This window comes from Nanorana parkeri, unplaced genomic scaffold (assembly GCF_000935625.1).
Source record: "Nanorana parkeri isolate BGI_ZX_2015 unplaced genomic scaffold, ASM93562v1 scaffold1362, whole genome shotgun sequence".
NCBI classification, from domain to species: domain Eukaryota; kingdom Metazoa; phylum Chordata; class Amphibia; order Anura; family Dicroglossidae; genus Nanorana; species Nanorana parkeri.
The window spans coordinates 49,637-67,532 of record NW_017307630.1 but is presented as its reverse complement, the minus strand read 5'-3'; the positions used below and the strand labels follow the sequence as shown (position 1 = coordinate 67,532).

Below are 17,896 nucleotides of genomic sequence, written 5' to 3'. Positions count from 1 at the left end.
AGGCACAGAGCCATCATGTGATTGTTGGGATTGGCAATCACAGAAATAACAAATGTAAACACTTAGCACAGTTTGTGTTTACATTGGAGAGCCCTCCCCTTGCTCCTCTGCCACTGATGCTCCACCGATCCTCTTATTACTTTGCCAGGGTTTCTCTGTTAATCCTGTGAGTAACACTGCTCCCACTAACCACCACTGAGCAGCAAGGGGGTTCACAGGGCGCCTTGTAAGTGCAACAAAGACATTGTCCACTGATGTAAGGGGATACAGACATTGATCACCAATGTAAAGATGGCACCGAGACTGACCACCAATGTAAGTTGGGCACAGACATCAATGAAAGGGGCTACAGACGCTGAGTGCCAACATAAGGGGGCACAGACACAGAACAAAACAAATTCAGGTATTTTTTCCTCCCATTAACCACCAATGCCAGACATTTCTCTTCCATCTGACCTTCATTGCTGGGCATTTGTTTTCTCCCACTGACCACCGACACCATGCTCCCATTGACCACAAACACTGGCTATTCTAACCAGAAATATAAGGTGCACTACGACATGTATCGATGACCTCTGCACTCTACACATTGTGCTGTACATAACACCATGCCCGGCAAGGCAGGAAAGGGAGGGATGATCGAGCGCCCCTGCGCCTAACCAGGCCACATGCCCTCGGCATTGGGAGGGTGTCCCCATGCCGATGGGGACAAGGGCCTCTTCCCCACAAGACCCAGTGGTTGTGGGGGTCTGTGGGCAAGGGGGCAAATTTGCATGGGGTACCCCTTTAAGGGGGCACCCAGATGCTGTCCCCCCTTGTGAATGAGTAAGGGGTACTTGTACCGCTACCCATTCACTAAAGGGTTACAATTCTAAGTAAATAAACAAACCACACTTTTAGAAAAAATCCTTTAATTGAAAAAAAAACAGAGTACATTTTTGACTATTCCTTTAATTTAAAAAAAATGTCTCCATCGATGTAATCCAGCGTCAATCCCAATGTACAACGCCCGCCAACCCGCCTTAATAAAAAAAGTCCCACCGCGCGACGACCGGCCGAACCCGACAAAAACTCACCGCAAAATGACGTTCAGCCCGAAAGTAAACGGATGGGCGGAGCGAGACGTGACGTCACGGCTCACTGCACCCATTTGACATTCTCAGCTGTCAAATACAACGTAGCATTCGGGAGCTCCCGAATGCCATTTCGGGTCCGTGAACAGAGGTATCATAATACTTTTCATATAAAAAATGAACGTACGAAATGAGCACAAAACAAACTTTCATACAGACTACCGCTAACGGATTTCGTCCAAATCCAAAACGAATTGATTTTCAGACCCGAATAACAAAATAACGCAAAGTCCGAATCAAAACAAAACTAAACAAATTTTATTTTTATTGTTTCCCTTTATTTGGTAAAGCACTACACAAACTTTTGGCTTTACCTAAATCCAGAGAGTCATGGAGCGCAAGGAAAAGAGGGAATTGGGCGGAATGGCAACATGACAGGGTGAGAAGGGGAGCCAGAGGGTAAAAGGTTAAAAGTACAGGAAGCTGGGAGAAGGGGTGGCTTACCAGTTTGTAGGAGGTCCACAGGGGGGGTGGGATTACCAGAAAGGGTCGGCACGTGGACCCCAGGATCATTCTGGAAGAGAAGATGCTGGGAGCAGACGAGGAATTTCACCTGTCCTCCTTTCTTGCGTTGGGTGCTGCGCCTGCCCCCCCGCCGGCGGTTGGGGGGCAAGGGTCCAGTGCGGTGGCTGCGGAGGCACAGAGTGCCCCTCCTCCCCCGGCTGCGGAGCCCACCGTTGCTAAGACGGTGGTGGCTGAGGTGGACCGTGTCCGGTTAGCGGACGCGGCAAAGTGCGAGGTGTACGTATGCTTTGAAGGGCCGTTAGGGGCACACCTGAAGCAAGAGGTCAGGGAGCGCATCTGGAAGGGTGAGTATGTGGAAATTTTCTCCCTGCTTCCCTTAGAGAAGTTCAACCTGGATCACGTGAAACCAGATGAGAGCAAAAAAGACGAGGAGGAGAAGCGTAGGTATCGGTTGATTCCGCGCACCTTCGCGAATTGGTTGCAGGTCTTCGCTATTCTGGCCAGCGTAATAGGCGAACGGGCGCCAGAAAATTGCTCCCCTCTTTTTTGCTACCTGGATGCGATTGGCGAGGCATATCGGGTTTCGGGGCTGCCTTCCATCATTCATTATTTGGATGACTTCCTCTACGTCGGCCCTTCCGGGTCGTGGGGGTGTGCGTTGTTGGCAACGTTGCAACATGTTGCGGAGCGTTTTGTGGTCCCGTTGGCGGCGGAAAAAACGGAGGGCCCAACTACAGAATTGGTTTTTCTTGGTATCGTCATTGATACCGTGGCGATGGAGTGCAGACTTCCCGAGGACAAGTTGGCGGATCTACGGGCGGCGGTGGTGTCCGCGGGTGCGCGGCGCAAGATTCAACTGCGAGAACTGCAGTCTCTGTTGAGCAAGTTGAACTCAGCGGGTCTGTTTTCATTGCGACAACATGGGGGTGGTTTCGGCTATCAACTCAGTGTCGGCCTCTTCTCCGCCGGTGATTCGGATGTTACGGTCCCTGGTTTTGCAGTGTTTACGTTTTAATGCTTTTATCTTTGCGGTGCATATCCCGGGCGCTGTTAATCTGTTGGCCGATGCTTTGTCTCGCTTTCAGTGGGCCGATTTTCGGAGATTGGCGCCGGCGGCGGATGGTCGGGGGGTTCCTTGTCCAGGGTGGCTGTGGAGGATTGCGTTGGAGCCCTCACTGGCCTCATACGAAGATCGGTTAGTGTTGCCACGTGGACGGCATACTCCAAGGTTTGGCAGGAATGGTGGGGTTTTCTGGATTCTGTAGGGGGGGCGAGGGCCGATGGTGATTACACCTCTGGGGTGTTGTTTTTTCTTAGTCATGGCAGTCTGGTGGCGGTTTGGGGTCCTTGAAGGCGTTAGGGATGCCGTGGGTTTATTGACAAGGATTGGTGACCCATCATAGGTGTGGTGTCCTTTAAGTGGTGGTCAGTTGGTTTGACCACTTAGTTTTGGCGGTGAAGTGTCTGCGGTTAACAGATATTGGTCCCCGAGGCGGTGGTTTGCGGCTGGGGGCCCTATTAGTAATATCGAAAACCGCAGATACAGGTATGGGACGGCATTCTAGTTATTTGAAGCGCCTTCAGGGATCCGGAAACCTGGGTTTAAACTAAAAAAAATGGTTAATTGTTTTGAGTATATATAGCAGAGTTATTTTTCTATTCAAGTTTGTATTTATTTTGTTATGGTTATTAAAAATACAAGTGGCTGCTGTGGCCTTTGAAAATCCATATAAGTCTGGAGTGCCTTATTTTGAGGAGAGTGGGGGTGGGGGGAGGTCACAGTAGAAGAAGGCGTCCCTCTGAAAATACCCTTGTCATGTATAATAATAATAATTATAATAATAATTATGCAGTGCTTCTCAGCATTCTGCTTTCTTTTCAATTTAGCCTAGCTGTGTTTGGCTCCACCCTCCATTCATTCATTTACAGCTCTTTTCACAGGGATGTGTGACAAGTCCCATCTCCCACTGCAAAGGGGATCATGTAGATCTTAATAAAGCACAAGTGCAGACAATCCTCGGATTGACCGAAGGACAGTATTTCTTGTGCCTTGAAGAATGTTTGCCATGGGCAGGAAAGCACACAACAAGGGTATAGTGGATTTTTATGTTCGGTTACCTCTACCACTGTAACCTGTCTAAAGGAATTTCATGTGGCTTATAAGACACCAGAGTGATGGGATCTCTCAGGAAGGACAGTGTGCCTCAACAACAGGAAATAAAATGATAAAACCTTCCATATCATCATTTATGTGGTAACAACATAGCCCCCTTTATTAAAATTAGAGAGATGTCTCTCCCTGCAAATCAAAGTCAGAAATCGCCACTCAGGCCACCCACAGGACTCCAAATAAAACCAGGGTGGAGGCACATAGTGAACAAGGAGATTCTTAACACCAAGGGGATCATCAGAGCATTGGGTCATACAAGATGGAAACGACTATATCAATGGCAAGGGATAAAAGCTTCTATAGATCGTCTGTGACCCTTGAGTCTTCACAGCCATTCAGGAATTTTTAGGGGCAGGGACAGAGGTATGAGAAGCAGGGATGATGAAAATAGGTTTAATCCAACCCATATCTGTTAAATAGGTGTTTGGTAGTCACTTAATACTGGAGAGTAGGACTTTGCAACCCTTTAGTGAATGAGTAGGGGTGCAAGTACCCCTTACTCATTCACAAGGGGGGGCAGCATCTGGGTGCCCCCTTTATTAAAGCGGGTACCTCAATGCAAATAAGTCTCCCTGCCTGCATACCCCCACATCAGATGGGTCAGGGCTTTTGAGGAAGAGGCCCTTGTCCCCATCTGCAAGGGACAAGGAGGGACCTTGGCAAAGCACCTTCCCAATGCTGAGGGCATGTGGCCTGATATGGTGCAGGGAGGGAGGGGCCGCTCGATCGCCACCCCCCCCCCCTTTCCTGCCCTGACCGGCCTCTGTTTGGATTAAAAGCCATATTGGGAATTTGGGAATATTAGGGGGGACCCCACTTTTTTCCACCCATTTTTGGGAGGTGGAGTTCCCCCTTAAAACTCCTACCAGACCTAAAGGTAGGAAGCCCACACACTTTTTTTTTACTTTTTAATTTGTAGTCCCTCCTAACTTTCCTACCAGAACTAAAGGGTCTGGTATGAATCAGGGGGACCCCACGCCATTTTTCTTTGCTTTTGTTTACATTATGTTTTATTCTGCTTGCTAACTCGGAGAATAGTGGCTCAGCCGATCCAGAGTCGAACGTGTTCTTCACTTCAGCTCATCAACCGAAGGGAGCCAAAGCCAGCCGATATACGGCTGATTTTAACAATGTACGGCTGAAATCAGCTGTGCAGGGCTGAAGTGAATATCTAAACGGCATTCAGCTCACTTCACTTTGGCTCGGTTATTTACGCTGCTTAGTTAATAACCCCCTTAATGTTAACAAGGTACAGGATAAAAAGCATTAAAAAAAAGGATAAAAAGCAGATTTAGAATGATTACAAAATATAGTTGACAACATACATAAATTGGGTTTATCATGGCTAAATGCTGGCATATTTGAAAAGGGGATTCCATCATCATTTTGGGGGGGATTTAGACCCAAGTATTACTTTCAAAAAGGCATTTCCAATCAAAAACTCAATTTGTGGTCAATAATAACAATAGAAAAGATCCATCCGAACTCTTGGCACATTTACTGTAGATGCCAATAGTTTTGAATGGGTGAAAGTTCAGCACATTCCAGGTCCATGTGGTAGTAGAGTACTGCTCTATCTGGGGTTGCAATTTGATGCCTATCAAGCCAGGCTATCACTGTCTGGTATGAGCTATGTGATGGCCCAGAAGGTGAATATGTAAAACCGCTCGATAGAAGCAGCCTCTATTTTGGAAGTGGTGGGACCTCGGGAGTGGGATGTAGCTCGTAAAAAACATTTAGTTGATGGCAGGGTCTGCGTAATGCAAAGTAGTTTCTTTTGCTTTTTGGACGGTGGACATCCCTTTGTAGGCTGTAAATGAACCTGACGGATAAGAGGTTTAACCTCCAAATATGAAAGGGCTTTGATACAGCATAGAAAATGTGGAATAGACTTTCCTTAGAGAGATTTAGAAATATTTTTTCCCTTCCTTTGTATTGACTGTGGGTTTAAGGTTCTGTGGCTGCAGGTTAATAAATTATATTTTTTGGTCTATTGTTTTTTTTTCAGCATAACATATTATGTATCTATGCAAGATTGTGATGATGGACGCATGTCTCTGTGGTTGGGTAAGGGGTTCTGGGCTTACTATAAATGCAGGGCCAATGGACTCAGGAGGAAGCCTATCTCCCTATCAATTTGCTGGAACTATGTGCTCTCAGACTAGATCTTCTTGGCTGGATGGACCTCCTGGAGGGGCACGCAGTAAGGGAAGAGTCTAACAATGCCACTGTGGCATATGTTACCCTCAAAGGGGAACCAGGAGAAGGTAAATCCCAGCCTGTGCTGGGCAGAAAGAGATGTCCCAGCCCTCTTTGCAGTACATTCCACACAGAGAATTTGCAGGTGGACTACCTCAGCCAACAAAGGATTCAGGGCAAACATCTTTATACCAGGTCTGGAGTGTTGGACTTGGATCTTATGGTATCCCAGTTTAGCAGGTTTATCGCAAGGACCAGGAATCCACTACCAGATGCGACCAATGCTATGGTAGCTCCAATGGGGTTCATTACAATCTGATCTCTGCATTTCTTCCAAGAAGACTTCAGCTCCTATAATGCTGAGGCTCCAGATTGGCATTGAAAGATCTGGTATATGGACCTGGTATATTTGCTGGCATATGCCCTCTGAAATCTGACAGTGCATCCAGATCGTCTATGACAAAGTTCCATCTCCCATCCTGCTTCCCACTAACTGCTTTTAGCAGTAGTGAGAGATAGGAGACTGTTTGAATCCATCATTCTCACAAAAAAACAGAAGGCTTACAAATCCACTTCTAGCAATGTGTACCATTGTACCTGCAGAGCATACTTTAGATGGTAGGAGTCCTTCAGAGTGCATCTTTGCACTTTTTAAGTCAGTAGACTGTTATCCATTCTTCAGCAGGAAATAGATCAGTGCCTGGGGCTGAGCATTAGTAAGAGAAAGAAAAAGATGGCCACAGCCAAAATCTAAGATCACTTGACTAACTATACCTTAGAATGTACCATTATTCAAGAGATAACTCAAGGCATTCCCCCAGTCAGACCCGCTTCCACACCTTAGGACCTTAACTCAGTTCCTTGTGTGTTACAGAAGCCTTCCTCTAAAAGCATTCAAGAGATACTGTTCTGGTTCCAGTGGCCTTTTTGTAGGCATTTCTTGGCTCAGAGGGTTTCATATTTGGCAGCTTTGTCTTCCAAGCTTTTAAATCCTTCAAAAGCATACAGTGGTCTTTAGTACTAGGCTTTCACCTTTATCAATGGTTGTATCCTGTCTTCTGGCAGTTGTGGTGCTTTGTCCACAAGATAAAGCTATCCCCTACTGCTACTTAACTTGAACCTAGCACACTGCTCCGGCAAGTGGCACTATACCCCTTTTTTATAATCAGGCTGTGTCCATCAGTGAACCCGCATACAAATATAAAAAAAAACAAGATTAAACAGTCCAAGGAATACATTCTAAAAAAAAACAGTTATTCAGAAATTAGGTAACCATTATTTATTACACAAAGACAGTGAATAATAGTAATTATGTTATTTAGTAAAATTTATTTATTTTTTTTAAACCCCAAACAATAGCACAATAGCAACATGGGCATTGTTTCTTGCACAACAATAACAGTGCAGTCATTTAGTTTGTTCTTTATTTCATGAGCAGTAAAAAGTATTTATTTTTTGCTTTTAATACCATCACCAATAGTGACTGCCTAAAGCAAACTGGCCAAGTCCAGGTCAATTTTTCAGTCTTAGACAATGATTCACACAGCTTTTACAGAGTCACCAGGCTAATTTCTTCATTGTGACCCAATTGTGGAATCAGCTTTAAAGAGCAAAGTAAAACAATAGCAATGAGCCAAATAAATTCAGCTTGCCTGATCGATCCCTTCCCATGAGATCAGTTGGCCAAAGGGTCTCTGCAGAACTTGCAAAGTGCAGAGAAAGATATAATGAATTCCCATTCTAATTACATCTAGCCATGTCAGGTCATCTTACAGCATGTCTATGAGAACCTTAAGGGCCGTTTCACGCGATAGTGTTGCGTTAAATGCATCATACCATATGTTTAGCACACACTATCACACAGTGCATATAGCATGCACTAAGTGTGTTGCGTTGCCATTCATTTGGATGGCACTTCCTGGTGGCCACTCGTTGCAGCACAGCACAGCACAACACGTGGTACAGCAATACCGTGCATTGTGGTGAGAAAAAGTAGTGCTTGCAACACTACCAGGAGGTGTGTTGGGGTGCCATTCAAATGAATGACAACGCACCTAGTGCACAGTATTGCACACTAGGAGTGCTGTGTAATAGCATGTGATTGTGCATTTAGCACAATCCTACAGTGTGAACCGGCCCTTAGTTTAGAATACTGTCCTGCACCATCAATCATTTTAGGCTAATAGAGATTTACGGATAGCTGCTTGAAGTATCCTACAATGGATTTACTGGGCACTTGTATTCAGCAGTGTGTCTCCCAGTTACTGTTAGCACTGATAAGCATCTGAAGCTTTTAGGTATATATCCGTAAATGTCATTAATTGTTGTTAAGTATTATTATAGTATTATATATTGTTTTATTGTCATTTAGACTGTTTGGAAATAAAATTACTGTTAAATTTAATGGGTGATATGGTTCAGGTAATATGGCATAAAGCAGAACTCTACTTTATGTTTACAAGTATATATTTGCAAAATGATTTTAAAAGATGTTAAAAAATAGGAAGATTAAAAAATATATATATTTTAAAGGAAAAAAAACAAATGGGTGGAGCTAGCAGTGACAGCTAGCTCCGTCCAGCTGTTTCCTATTGGCCGACATCTGCTAGAGTCTTCTAGCAGGTCCCAGCCAATGAACAACGACATGACGTCACGGCCGGCTCCGATCAGTTGTTATTGTTTAATGACAGATCAACGGCCCCAGGTCATTTGGGGACGCTGATCTGTCATTACAACTGGGCGGAGCCAGCCGTAAGATCACAGCTGGCTGGGCCCAGCTGTCATTTGTGGGGCGAACGGCCGGCCTTTGGCCCTGAACCAAAGGGCTCTGCCAGGCAAAGAGACCCGAAGGATCAGCCAAAGCTACAGCTGTATCCTTTGGCTCAATAGTGAATAACCCCCAAAATGTCATTAGAACACCCAAAAGATTAATTAATTAATGCAATTAAAGGAGCTAAAAACCATAGTGCATAATATAAACAAACACTGCTTGCCCCACACATTACCGCTATGCAAGAGTCCCTGCAAAGCCATAAGTCATGTTGCTCGTGGCTCTGCAGGAACACCTGTATAGTGTTAATTTCACAGACGTCAGAAGCAAAGCAGCACAGAACCAAGGAAGGTTCTGCCTTGGTTCTGATGTGTTATATAATAAGATGATAAGAGGAAGCCTAGAAATACTTTCTCTCACTACAATCTGGGTGCTGCTCTGCTTCTGAGGTCTGGCAAGTTTTCTTCATGGTGGAGGGGACTTTTTATTGGGAAGGGAGAGAAGTGTTTGCTTGTAAGGAACATTTTTCTAAGGAGAATGAATACATTTTTCTAGGGGAAAGAGGGGGAAAGGCAATCTTTGCTGGGGGAGTGGGATTTTTTGTTGGAGGGAAGAACTGAATGTATACTTGAGTGGAGGGTTTTTTTTCGCTTTGGGAGGGGGATTTTTGCTTGGGGAGGAGGGAGGGAAGAATATTTACTTGGGAAACAGAAAATGTTTGCTTGGAGGGTGGCTGATAGTGTACGGGGTAAGTACTCTTGAGCTCTGTACATGAGGACATATGTTGAATACGCCTGACCATTGCACTCCTTAGAGTGAAAGCACATATGGTCAGAAGTATGCAATGTGAAATGGTCAGGAGTATTTAGCACACAGCATACGCTGTACTATATGTTATCTACTTCTGATGGCTTTATTCTGTACACTAGACTAATACATACTCCTGACCGCTGCACTTTGCTGGGTTTCATCTTACTACTGACCAGTGCACTCTGTTTGCTAGACTATATGTTAAGTACTCCTAGCCGATGCATTTTGTATGTTATATACTCCTGACTCCTGCTCTGTTAACAGTCTGTTAAGTGTTCACTGTCTTAACAGTTGCTAATTATGTAGCCCCACACTATGTAAATGTGGATTTCCTCCACTTATGATGACCAAGGGTGCTCCAGGTCTTTCACAATCCTAGCAACACCCCTACAGCCTACATTGCCTACAGGCCTGCTAGCCCTCATGCATGAAGCTTGTGAGGGCTGTGGTAAAATGAGCCACTTCCTCCCACTGAACAATAGGGGAATTTTTTGTTATTTTTTACATCCTGTACAAGACGATTGTTTATACTTACCTATCCTAATGCTCTTCCTGGGATCTGAGCTCCCATTTACATCTGACTCACTTCTGGGTGTGATCCTTTTACGCAGGGTAGCGGGGGCTTATTGTTAACATAATGGGGCCTGGGTTAACATAATCAACCACTGCTTAAGGGCCTATCACTTTAGAGCCATAGCAGATTTAATTTGTCACTAGCACTGTCTGCAAGACAATGTAGTCTCTACTAACTACTACTGTGTCATAAAATCTGTCTCTTTACTCATTCTTCTTTTCAGCATAAAGGGAGAACGTGGAATAGAGAATTCTCACATGCCATTACATGTTTACATCTATGACCACGGTCAGGTCCAGCATTTTCTGGCAAATGTTGGTAATCATACATTAACTATAGTGAGCAAGAGGCATCTATCTCATTATAGAAATAGCTTTACATGCTGATATTGGCAAATCAAACTTTTAACATTTATACTTTTGATAATAACCAATATTGTCTAAAGGTTCTCTAGGAATGGTATCTACTGCATACAATTATATACACCTCTATATAGAGTAGTTGCAAATATATCCTAAAGAGGAGGAGAGAGGGAAAGTTTTATCTTCTGATATATATTTGAATAAGTGTCTCCTGTCACTGTTAATCCATTCCATAACATTTGAAGAGGGTTCAGTAAAGTTAATACACTGTTACTAACAAGAATACCTCATGATTTGTCATTTCAATGTGAAATCAATAATGTTATACATGTGATAGTAAGAATACATTTGCTGTTTTTTTAACATTGTTACTTTTTTTTACCTTTTTTTTTTTCTTCTTGTTTGTGGTTACCATTGTTATGCCTCTAATAAATAGGACACTGTACGATAAAATACGGTAATGTTGCTGAAGTCGGTTCAATCAAAAAAGGGTTGACCAATACATTCTTATACTTTAATAAATCATGAATAGCTCTAGACCTTCATACTGGTTAGGTGTCAAATATTTATCTTTTTTGTAGGGTGGGAGGGTTTCACAAACTAATGAGGGATTTAAAGCCACTATGTAAACTGTTCATAACAGCTTAAATGGCACACTGATAATGGTTTTCTATTGTTTGCCTGTGTAGAATACTAAACCCTCTCATAAGAGACTAACTCAGAGAAGAGCTGACATTTGTTCTAATAATTAGTGCCCCAGCCTTACGTTAACTATGCACTAACATGTTTTTGCATGCAATGCATACTAGTGACAGAACTACCAAGTAAACCAATAGAAACAAGATATTTTGCACAATATATGATTTTTGAAAAGGGCTTTCAGTACAATCTGTCAAAAATTGATTTAAAAATAATAAACATCTCCAAAAATATCATTTAAATCATTACAGTATGCACAGATTACACATTTTATGGCTCATTAGTATGCATTGCCAAACTAAACACCTTTTGCTGTTCATGTTAACATATGCTGTAAATTAACAAATTCTTGAAAACAGACTTACGGTAACCATCTCTTTGTCTGTTTTTGGCGACGTGTCTCCTGGAAACTTAATGATGGGTGAAGGTGCAGCTGTGTTCTGTTCAAACCGATCAAAAAACGTGAACAAAAACGCACAGAGATGAATTGCTTGTACAAATTTCATCCTTAGCTAGCTAGTGGCACAGCCCAGGTTATAGTACCGAGTGTCTTTCTGAAACTTCTTGTGCCTCTTAATTGGTAATTCTTTATCTTGTCCTGACAGCTGACCAACTTTTCAGTGCGTTGAGTTCCTTTGTGTGGAACTTAATCCAGATGTACTGTACACTGTGTAGCTAACTCAGGAGAAATCGGGAAACATGAGAGGAGGAGGGAAGCCAGATGTGGCTGGCAGGATGTTCTTAACCCCAGATGTCCTGGTGTAAAGCATAGTGACTCAAAGTGACACAAAGATTCTCTTTGTGGGCTCTTTTTAAGGCCCAGTATCCTACAGTATTCATACATATTAAAAGCTCTACCTAATAATAATATTATGTATATATAAAATTCTTTGAATGGCTACACACTAAGCATATATGTAATATAAGTTGTTAGTTTGTGTTATATTTCTAGCACTGATGCTACAAATGATCAGAAACTAAATACAAATATTTTGTCATTCCAGCTATTTATTGTTGTTTTTTTTTAATTTATGTAACCCTGACACATTTTATAGAAAACATTGAACTTTTTACATTAGTCCCTGAGCTTTGATATAACAGGAAAGCCCCAGGCCAAATCCTTTCTATTCAAAATATGAGGTATACATATGGTATAATGACAGTAGTCCACACAGCAGGTTAAGTTTCAAGCTGGCCATAACCAACTTTATTATGCTTCTACCATAAACAGTATTTCCAGTAGGAAAACATATAGGCAGTTGTTCCAAAGCGATAAAAGATAACACACAAGAATAAATCCTTGCCTTTCTAGCTCCAACTACACATTACCCTCCTTTTTAGTAGGTAAATGGACCTTGTAAACAGATCCCAACAATAAGCTCCATTCCCACTTAGTGTTTTGAATTCAGGATGTTTTTGTATGTGGAAAAACGTATGTGTACAAAAACATGCAAATGTTATTAGACGCAGATTTTTCTGTGCATTTGCGACTACAACCACAGTCATTTTGGAGACAGATCGTACTGAAATCAACTAGAAAATCGTGTGTGCACTTTTTTCGTATTTCTTATTTTTGTGCATGTGTATGAATGCACAGGTGTGAATAAGCCCCATGAGAATGTATTGCTTTTTTTTGTTTTGCACATTCCTGCGCATATAGATACACGTGGAAAAATACTAATGTGTGAATGGAGGCCCAATGGTTTTACTTATTAAAGATTGCTGCTACACAGTATCTCATTACAGAGCTAGGTGGTTAAAGTTTATGTGAGTTTTGAGGCAGCAGCCTCATCCATAAAGAACAACCAGAGCCATTGGTTGATTGGGATGGATGAGGCCATGGTCTCAGGAGCAAACTGTACCATTTCCTTGCTACTATAATTTTTCCAGTGCTCCTCTTCTATCCTCTCCACCTGTTTTGACTCGGGGGTCAAAACATACACACGTAGCTCCTTAACAATCACTTTTAATTTCAATATCTGTATCACGATGTGGACAATTAAATTTGGCTAGATTGTTAGTAGTCATGAGCAAAATCGGCTGATTTTGCTTTGCAGAAATTTTGTTGAAAATATCCAGTTTTTGTGCAAAATTTCACTATAGGTGATATTTATTGGAGTCGATGGGGAAGGAAACATTATTTTACTTTAAAGCCTAATGGTTTTGATTAGCTCCTGAAGATTATAAGTTTTATTTTGTTTGTCTTTGGGAATAGTATGTTGTAAGTTGAGCTGTTTTAGAAAATAGGTGTGAAAAAGCTGTTTTCGGGTGTATGTCTGATATTCTTGATTATCTTAGTGCAGGGACTCTGCCTTACGTTGGAGTGTTCCCAGTCTAAATGTATTGTTTCAGCTAGACTATAGCCAGCCTGAGCTTTGTTTGTGTAATCTGGGAATATCAGGTTTCCCCTAAACGCAAGAACATTATTTTCTTTTTGCCAGGTACTGTTGAACATTCACCAGTAAGTAATGTGAGAGGATGCAATGTATTGTGTTATGAATATTTATTCTGTCTTGGCCAATAACTGAGGGTTTTTTGCCAGTGATGTGGATTGTAGAAGTGGATAAATATTGTGTGAGACTGTCTAGAAGGGTTCTTTCCCTCGGGGCTTTGCCTGGAGAGGATGTAGTGGGGTAAGGTCCTTGCCTTCCAGGCTACTGTTTGGGGGTGGGATGTAGCTCCAGAGGGGTCTAGTCTTTGCCTGGAGGGGAAAGAGCAAAGAAAGGGTGTTTGTTCTCCTAACTGCCCATATGGACCCAGAGTGTCTTTATCTGGCCTGTGGCAGAGGTCTAAAGAGTTTGTAACCTGGCTTGTGGCAAAGGCTAAAGAAACCAAAAGGTAACCACCTATCCAGGGATACAGAATCAACATTAACCTTTGGCAGAGGCATAAATAGTTCTGCACTTTTTGTTACATGTAAAAAAATGCAGTTTTTTTGGACATGAAAAAACTGCAATATTGCAGTGCAACTGCAGTATTACTGCAGTCCAGCTGAAGTATTGCTGCAGTACATCTATAATACTAGTAAAATACAACTGCAATACAACTGCAGTACAGGTGAAGTATTTCTAAAATACAACTGCAATAGAAGCAGTATTACTGTAATACAGCTGATGAGAAGTGGGATTGTTTTAAAAATAAATTGCACAATGCTATTAGTAAGTGCATACCAGTGACGTGCGGCACCTCTTGCTCGGAGCAAGGCATTGCCCAGCCCCCCCGCTGGCCGAAGCTCGGCCTCCTGTCGGGCAACGCCCCCCGCATGATGAAACCCCGCCTCCAACCCGTCCCCAAGCTAGTGTAAAGGAGGAAGGGAGGGAACAGGGAGGAGCCTCCCTGTCCTTCACCACTGAGGCTCCGTGACAGGTTACACAGCGGGCAGGATGTCCCTGCTGTGTAACCTGTTAGATGCCGATCTGAATAGAGAAAAAGCTGTCAGCTTCAGAAATAATTCTAGGTGAGGCTCTGCCTTACCTGCCTCCCCTGACCCCACGTCCCTGGTGCATACCATTGGGCAACAAAAATAAAAGAACAACAAGAGAGCTAGATAAAATGGTAAAACAACATATCAATTAGAGGAAGCTGGTATTTAAAAAATATAAGATGGAGGGGACTGCATTGGTTTTTTAGATCTACAAGGAAGGCAATAAGGGAAGTAAAAGTGCATCCGGGCAGCTAAAATAGATTACAAAAAAACATTTTGCTACAGTCAGTAAAAGAACCCCCAAAAATCTTCCAATATATAAACAGTAACAAGGTAACAAAGGAGCAGGTGGGCCCAATAAAAGATGAGAACAGAAGATTAATCACAAATGCAGGAAGAAGGCTGAGGTATTAAATGCATTTTCTCCTCAGTATTCACTCCAGAAAAAGACAGGTTTAATGGAGATAAGAATGTGAGTAGCTTAGTGCATAAGATACTGCAGTGGTTGACAGTAGCCGGGGTTCAGCAAAGACTAGAGAATCTCAGGGGTCTATTCACTAAGCTCCGGAAGGATCTAGCCGTAGCTTCGGCTGATCCTTCTGGCTAGCTTAGGCCCCAGGACCCCTTCGGTTCAGGAGAACCGAAGGGCTGTTGTACAGGCTATTCACTATGGCCCGTACAGCTCCCGAAGTTGGCCGAGAGGCTCAGACGAGCCGAAGGCATATGCTTCGGCTCGACTGAGCCACGGTTCAAAGCCGAAGCTGGCCGAATGGCCGGCCATTGGCCGTCCGACAGCCTGCTTCTGACAGCTGGGCGGAGCCAGCCGTCATCTGACGGCTGGCTCCGGCCACTTTCGGAGAGATCAGCGTCACTGGTTACCAGCTAACCAGGGACGCTGTCATTACACACAGAGAGCGGCCTCTCCGTGTTCTCAGTGTGTAATGACAGATGGCGTTCCTGGTTACCCAGGAACCAGGAATGCCATCTGCCATTCCTCCCCCGGACGCTCTGGGAGTATAATAGAAAACAGTTGAGCAGAGCTAGCTGTCACTGCTAGCTCCGCACAATCGTTTTCTACTTTTTTTTCTACTTTTTTTCTCAGACGAGCCGAAGGCATATGCTTCGGCTCGACTGAGCCACGGTTCAAAGCCGAAGCTGGCCGAATGGCCGGCCATTGGCCGTCCGACAGCCTGCTTCTGACAGCTGGGCGGAGCCAGCCGTCATCTGACGGCTGGCTCCGGCCACTTTCGTTATTTTAGAAATTTGTTATAATTATAGTATAAAAAATATATTTATATATTATTAGTACTTTTTTTTTGTCAGTTTATATCAAGCAGTCACTATGACTGCAACATCGGGCTATCGAGCTGTCAAAACGAATAGCAGAGAGGTGACTCACTCTGCATGTAACGGCTTCATTCTTTCATTATTGAAAGAAAGAAGCTTTTACAAAAGCTTAACTATTTCATTAATGAATGCTTCAATACTCAGGCATTCATTAATGACTGGTAACTGCTGAGAATCAGCGGTTACCGACATTACAAAGCTTGATATAACTCGTCACGTACAGTGTACGTGGCCAGTTATATAGGCACTTTGTGACGGGACGTACAGTGTACGTCTCCCGTCACTAAGGGGTTAATGTGAGTAAATCATTAGGCCCAGATAATGTACACCTAAAGGTACTTAACTACTTGCTGTCTGGAGCAATTTCTTACATTTGCACACACATGATAAAATCAGAATTTTTGGCTAGAAAACAGCTTCAGACACCCAAACAATTATATATTTTCTGAAAGCAGAGGACATGTAGAATAAAAAAATGCTAGTTGCAATGTTCCATGTTGCACAGTATTTGCGCAAATGTTTATCAAACAAGTATTTTTAGGATAAAATACACAAAAAATAAATTTAGTGCACAGAAACAGAATAGAATACCCAATATTTTGGCAAAATATAAAAGATGGGTCACATAGTTCTCTGGACCCGTTCCCGTAGCCAGTTCTCTATCCACGTACATGTCGGGTAAATAGATAGCAGACATGTCAAGCCTTAAAATTGTGTGCATCCGTCTAAGGCTAGATCCTACGCACAAAGGACTTTGAAACTGCTCTCCCTGCCTGACTCCGACCCCAAGGACCCCCGAGCATGGTGGGGAAAAAGGAATCCAAGCAGTGCCCCCGCAAACTTACCGAGCTTTTCCGCTCGGCGAGCTCGCCGCGGATCCAAGATGGCGCCGGCTCGTCAAGAGCCTCGTCCTACCCGCGTGTCTCTGGGGGACGGAACAAGCAGGCACCGCATGCAGCTGATTCTCCTGACGAGCACCTCGGATCCTCTCCGTCCGCCAGCCCGGCCAAATCCAAGCCTAGACAGGACTCAGGAGGCCCACAGGTACAATCATACCTTCAATACCTCAACCATGCAACCTTCAATCATAATTTACAACAGGCATGAGGAGGTGGATGAGGGGGTTAGAGAGCTGGAGGTGGCCATAGAGGATTATCCCACTGCTGATCGCCCCCTGCTGGACACTACAATGAAGGACATGCTTGTCTCTCTCAAGAGCTCACTACATAAGGAAATGCTTTCAGCTCTTCATCAGCTGAAGGGGGATGTTAACGCACTGGGAGACAGGGTCAGCCATATCGAGGATAAGATGGGGGAATATGCGGAGGCCCACAACGATTTAGTGGATGCCCACAAAGATAATTAATCTGCTATGAGGGCACTCACTGTGAAATTGGCTGACCTTGAAGACAGGTCGAGGCGCAATAATGTTAAACTGCGTGAAGTCCAGAAAAACGTACCCCCTTCGGAACTACGTGCCTATGTACAAAACCTGCTCATGTCCTTGCTACCACCCATGCAGGAATTTGAATATATCGTGGACAGGGACCATCGGCTCCCAAAACCATCCTTCCTGCCGGACCACCTACCAAGGGACGTGATAGCACACATTCACTACTACCAAGTCAAAGAGCAACTGCTGAATCTTGCCCGAACAACATCGCCTCTACCTGACCTTACTCGCACCTCACTGTGTATGGGGATTTCTCACAAGCCACGATCTTGGCACGCAAAAGGCTCCTACCTATTACCAAATCCCTCAGAAACAACAGGGTGAGTTATCGTTGGGGATTTTCCACCAAGCTTCTTGTTACACATGAGTGGAAGTCTCATGTGATCTCTGACATCACTTTGGGAATCTCCCTCCTGAAATCGTGGGGCCTAATTCTGGACACGTTACACGCTGGTTAATGTTTATGTACCTAATACGAAACATATTGGCT

At 43.6% G+C, this 17,896-nt stretch overlaps 1 protein-coding gene across 3 annotated transcripts in view; it reads right to left on the bottom strand.

Moving 5' to 3' along the window:
• Positions 1-11,857, bottom strand: part of MMP2 (matrix metallopeptidase 2) — an 80,487-nt gene extending 68,630 nt beyond the window's left edge. For all 3 annotated transcript variants that reach the window (XM_018569586.1, XM_018569585.1, XM_018569584.1), the window contains exon 1: positions 11,548-11,857. In XM_018569586.1, coding sequence (XP_018425088.1) covers positions 11,548-11,688 — 141 coding nt within the window. In that variant the 5' untranslated portion in view covers positions 11,689-11,857. The remainder of the gene's footprint in view (positions 1-11,547) is intronic.
• Between the last annotated feature and the right edge of the window lie 6,039 nt (positions 11,858-17,896).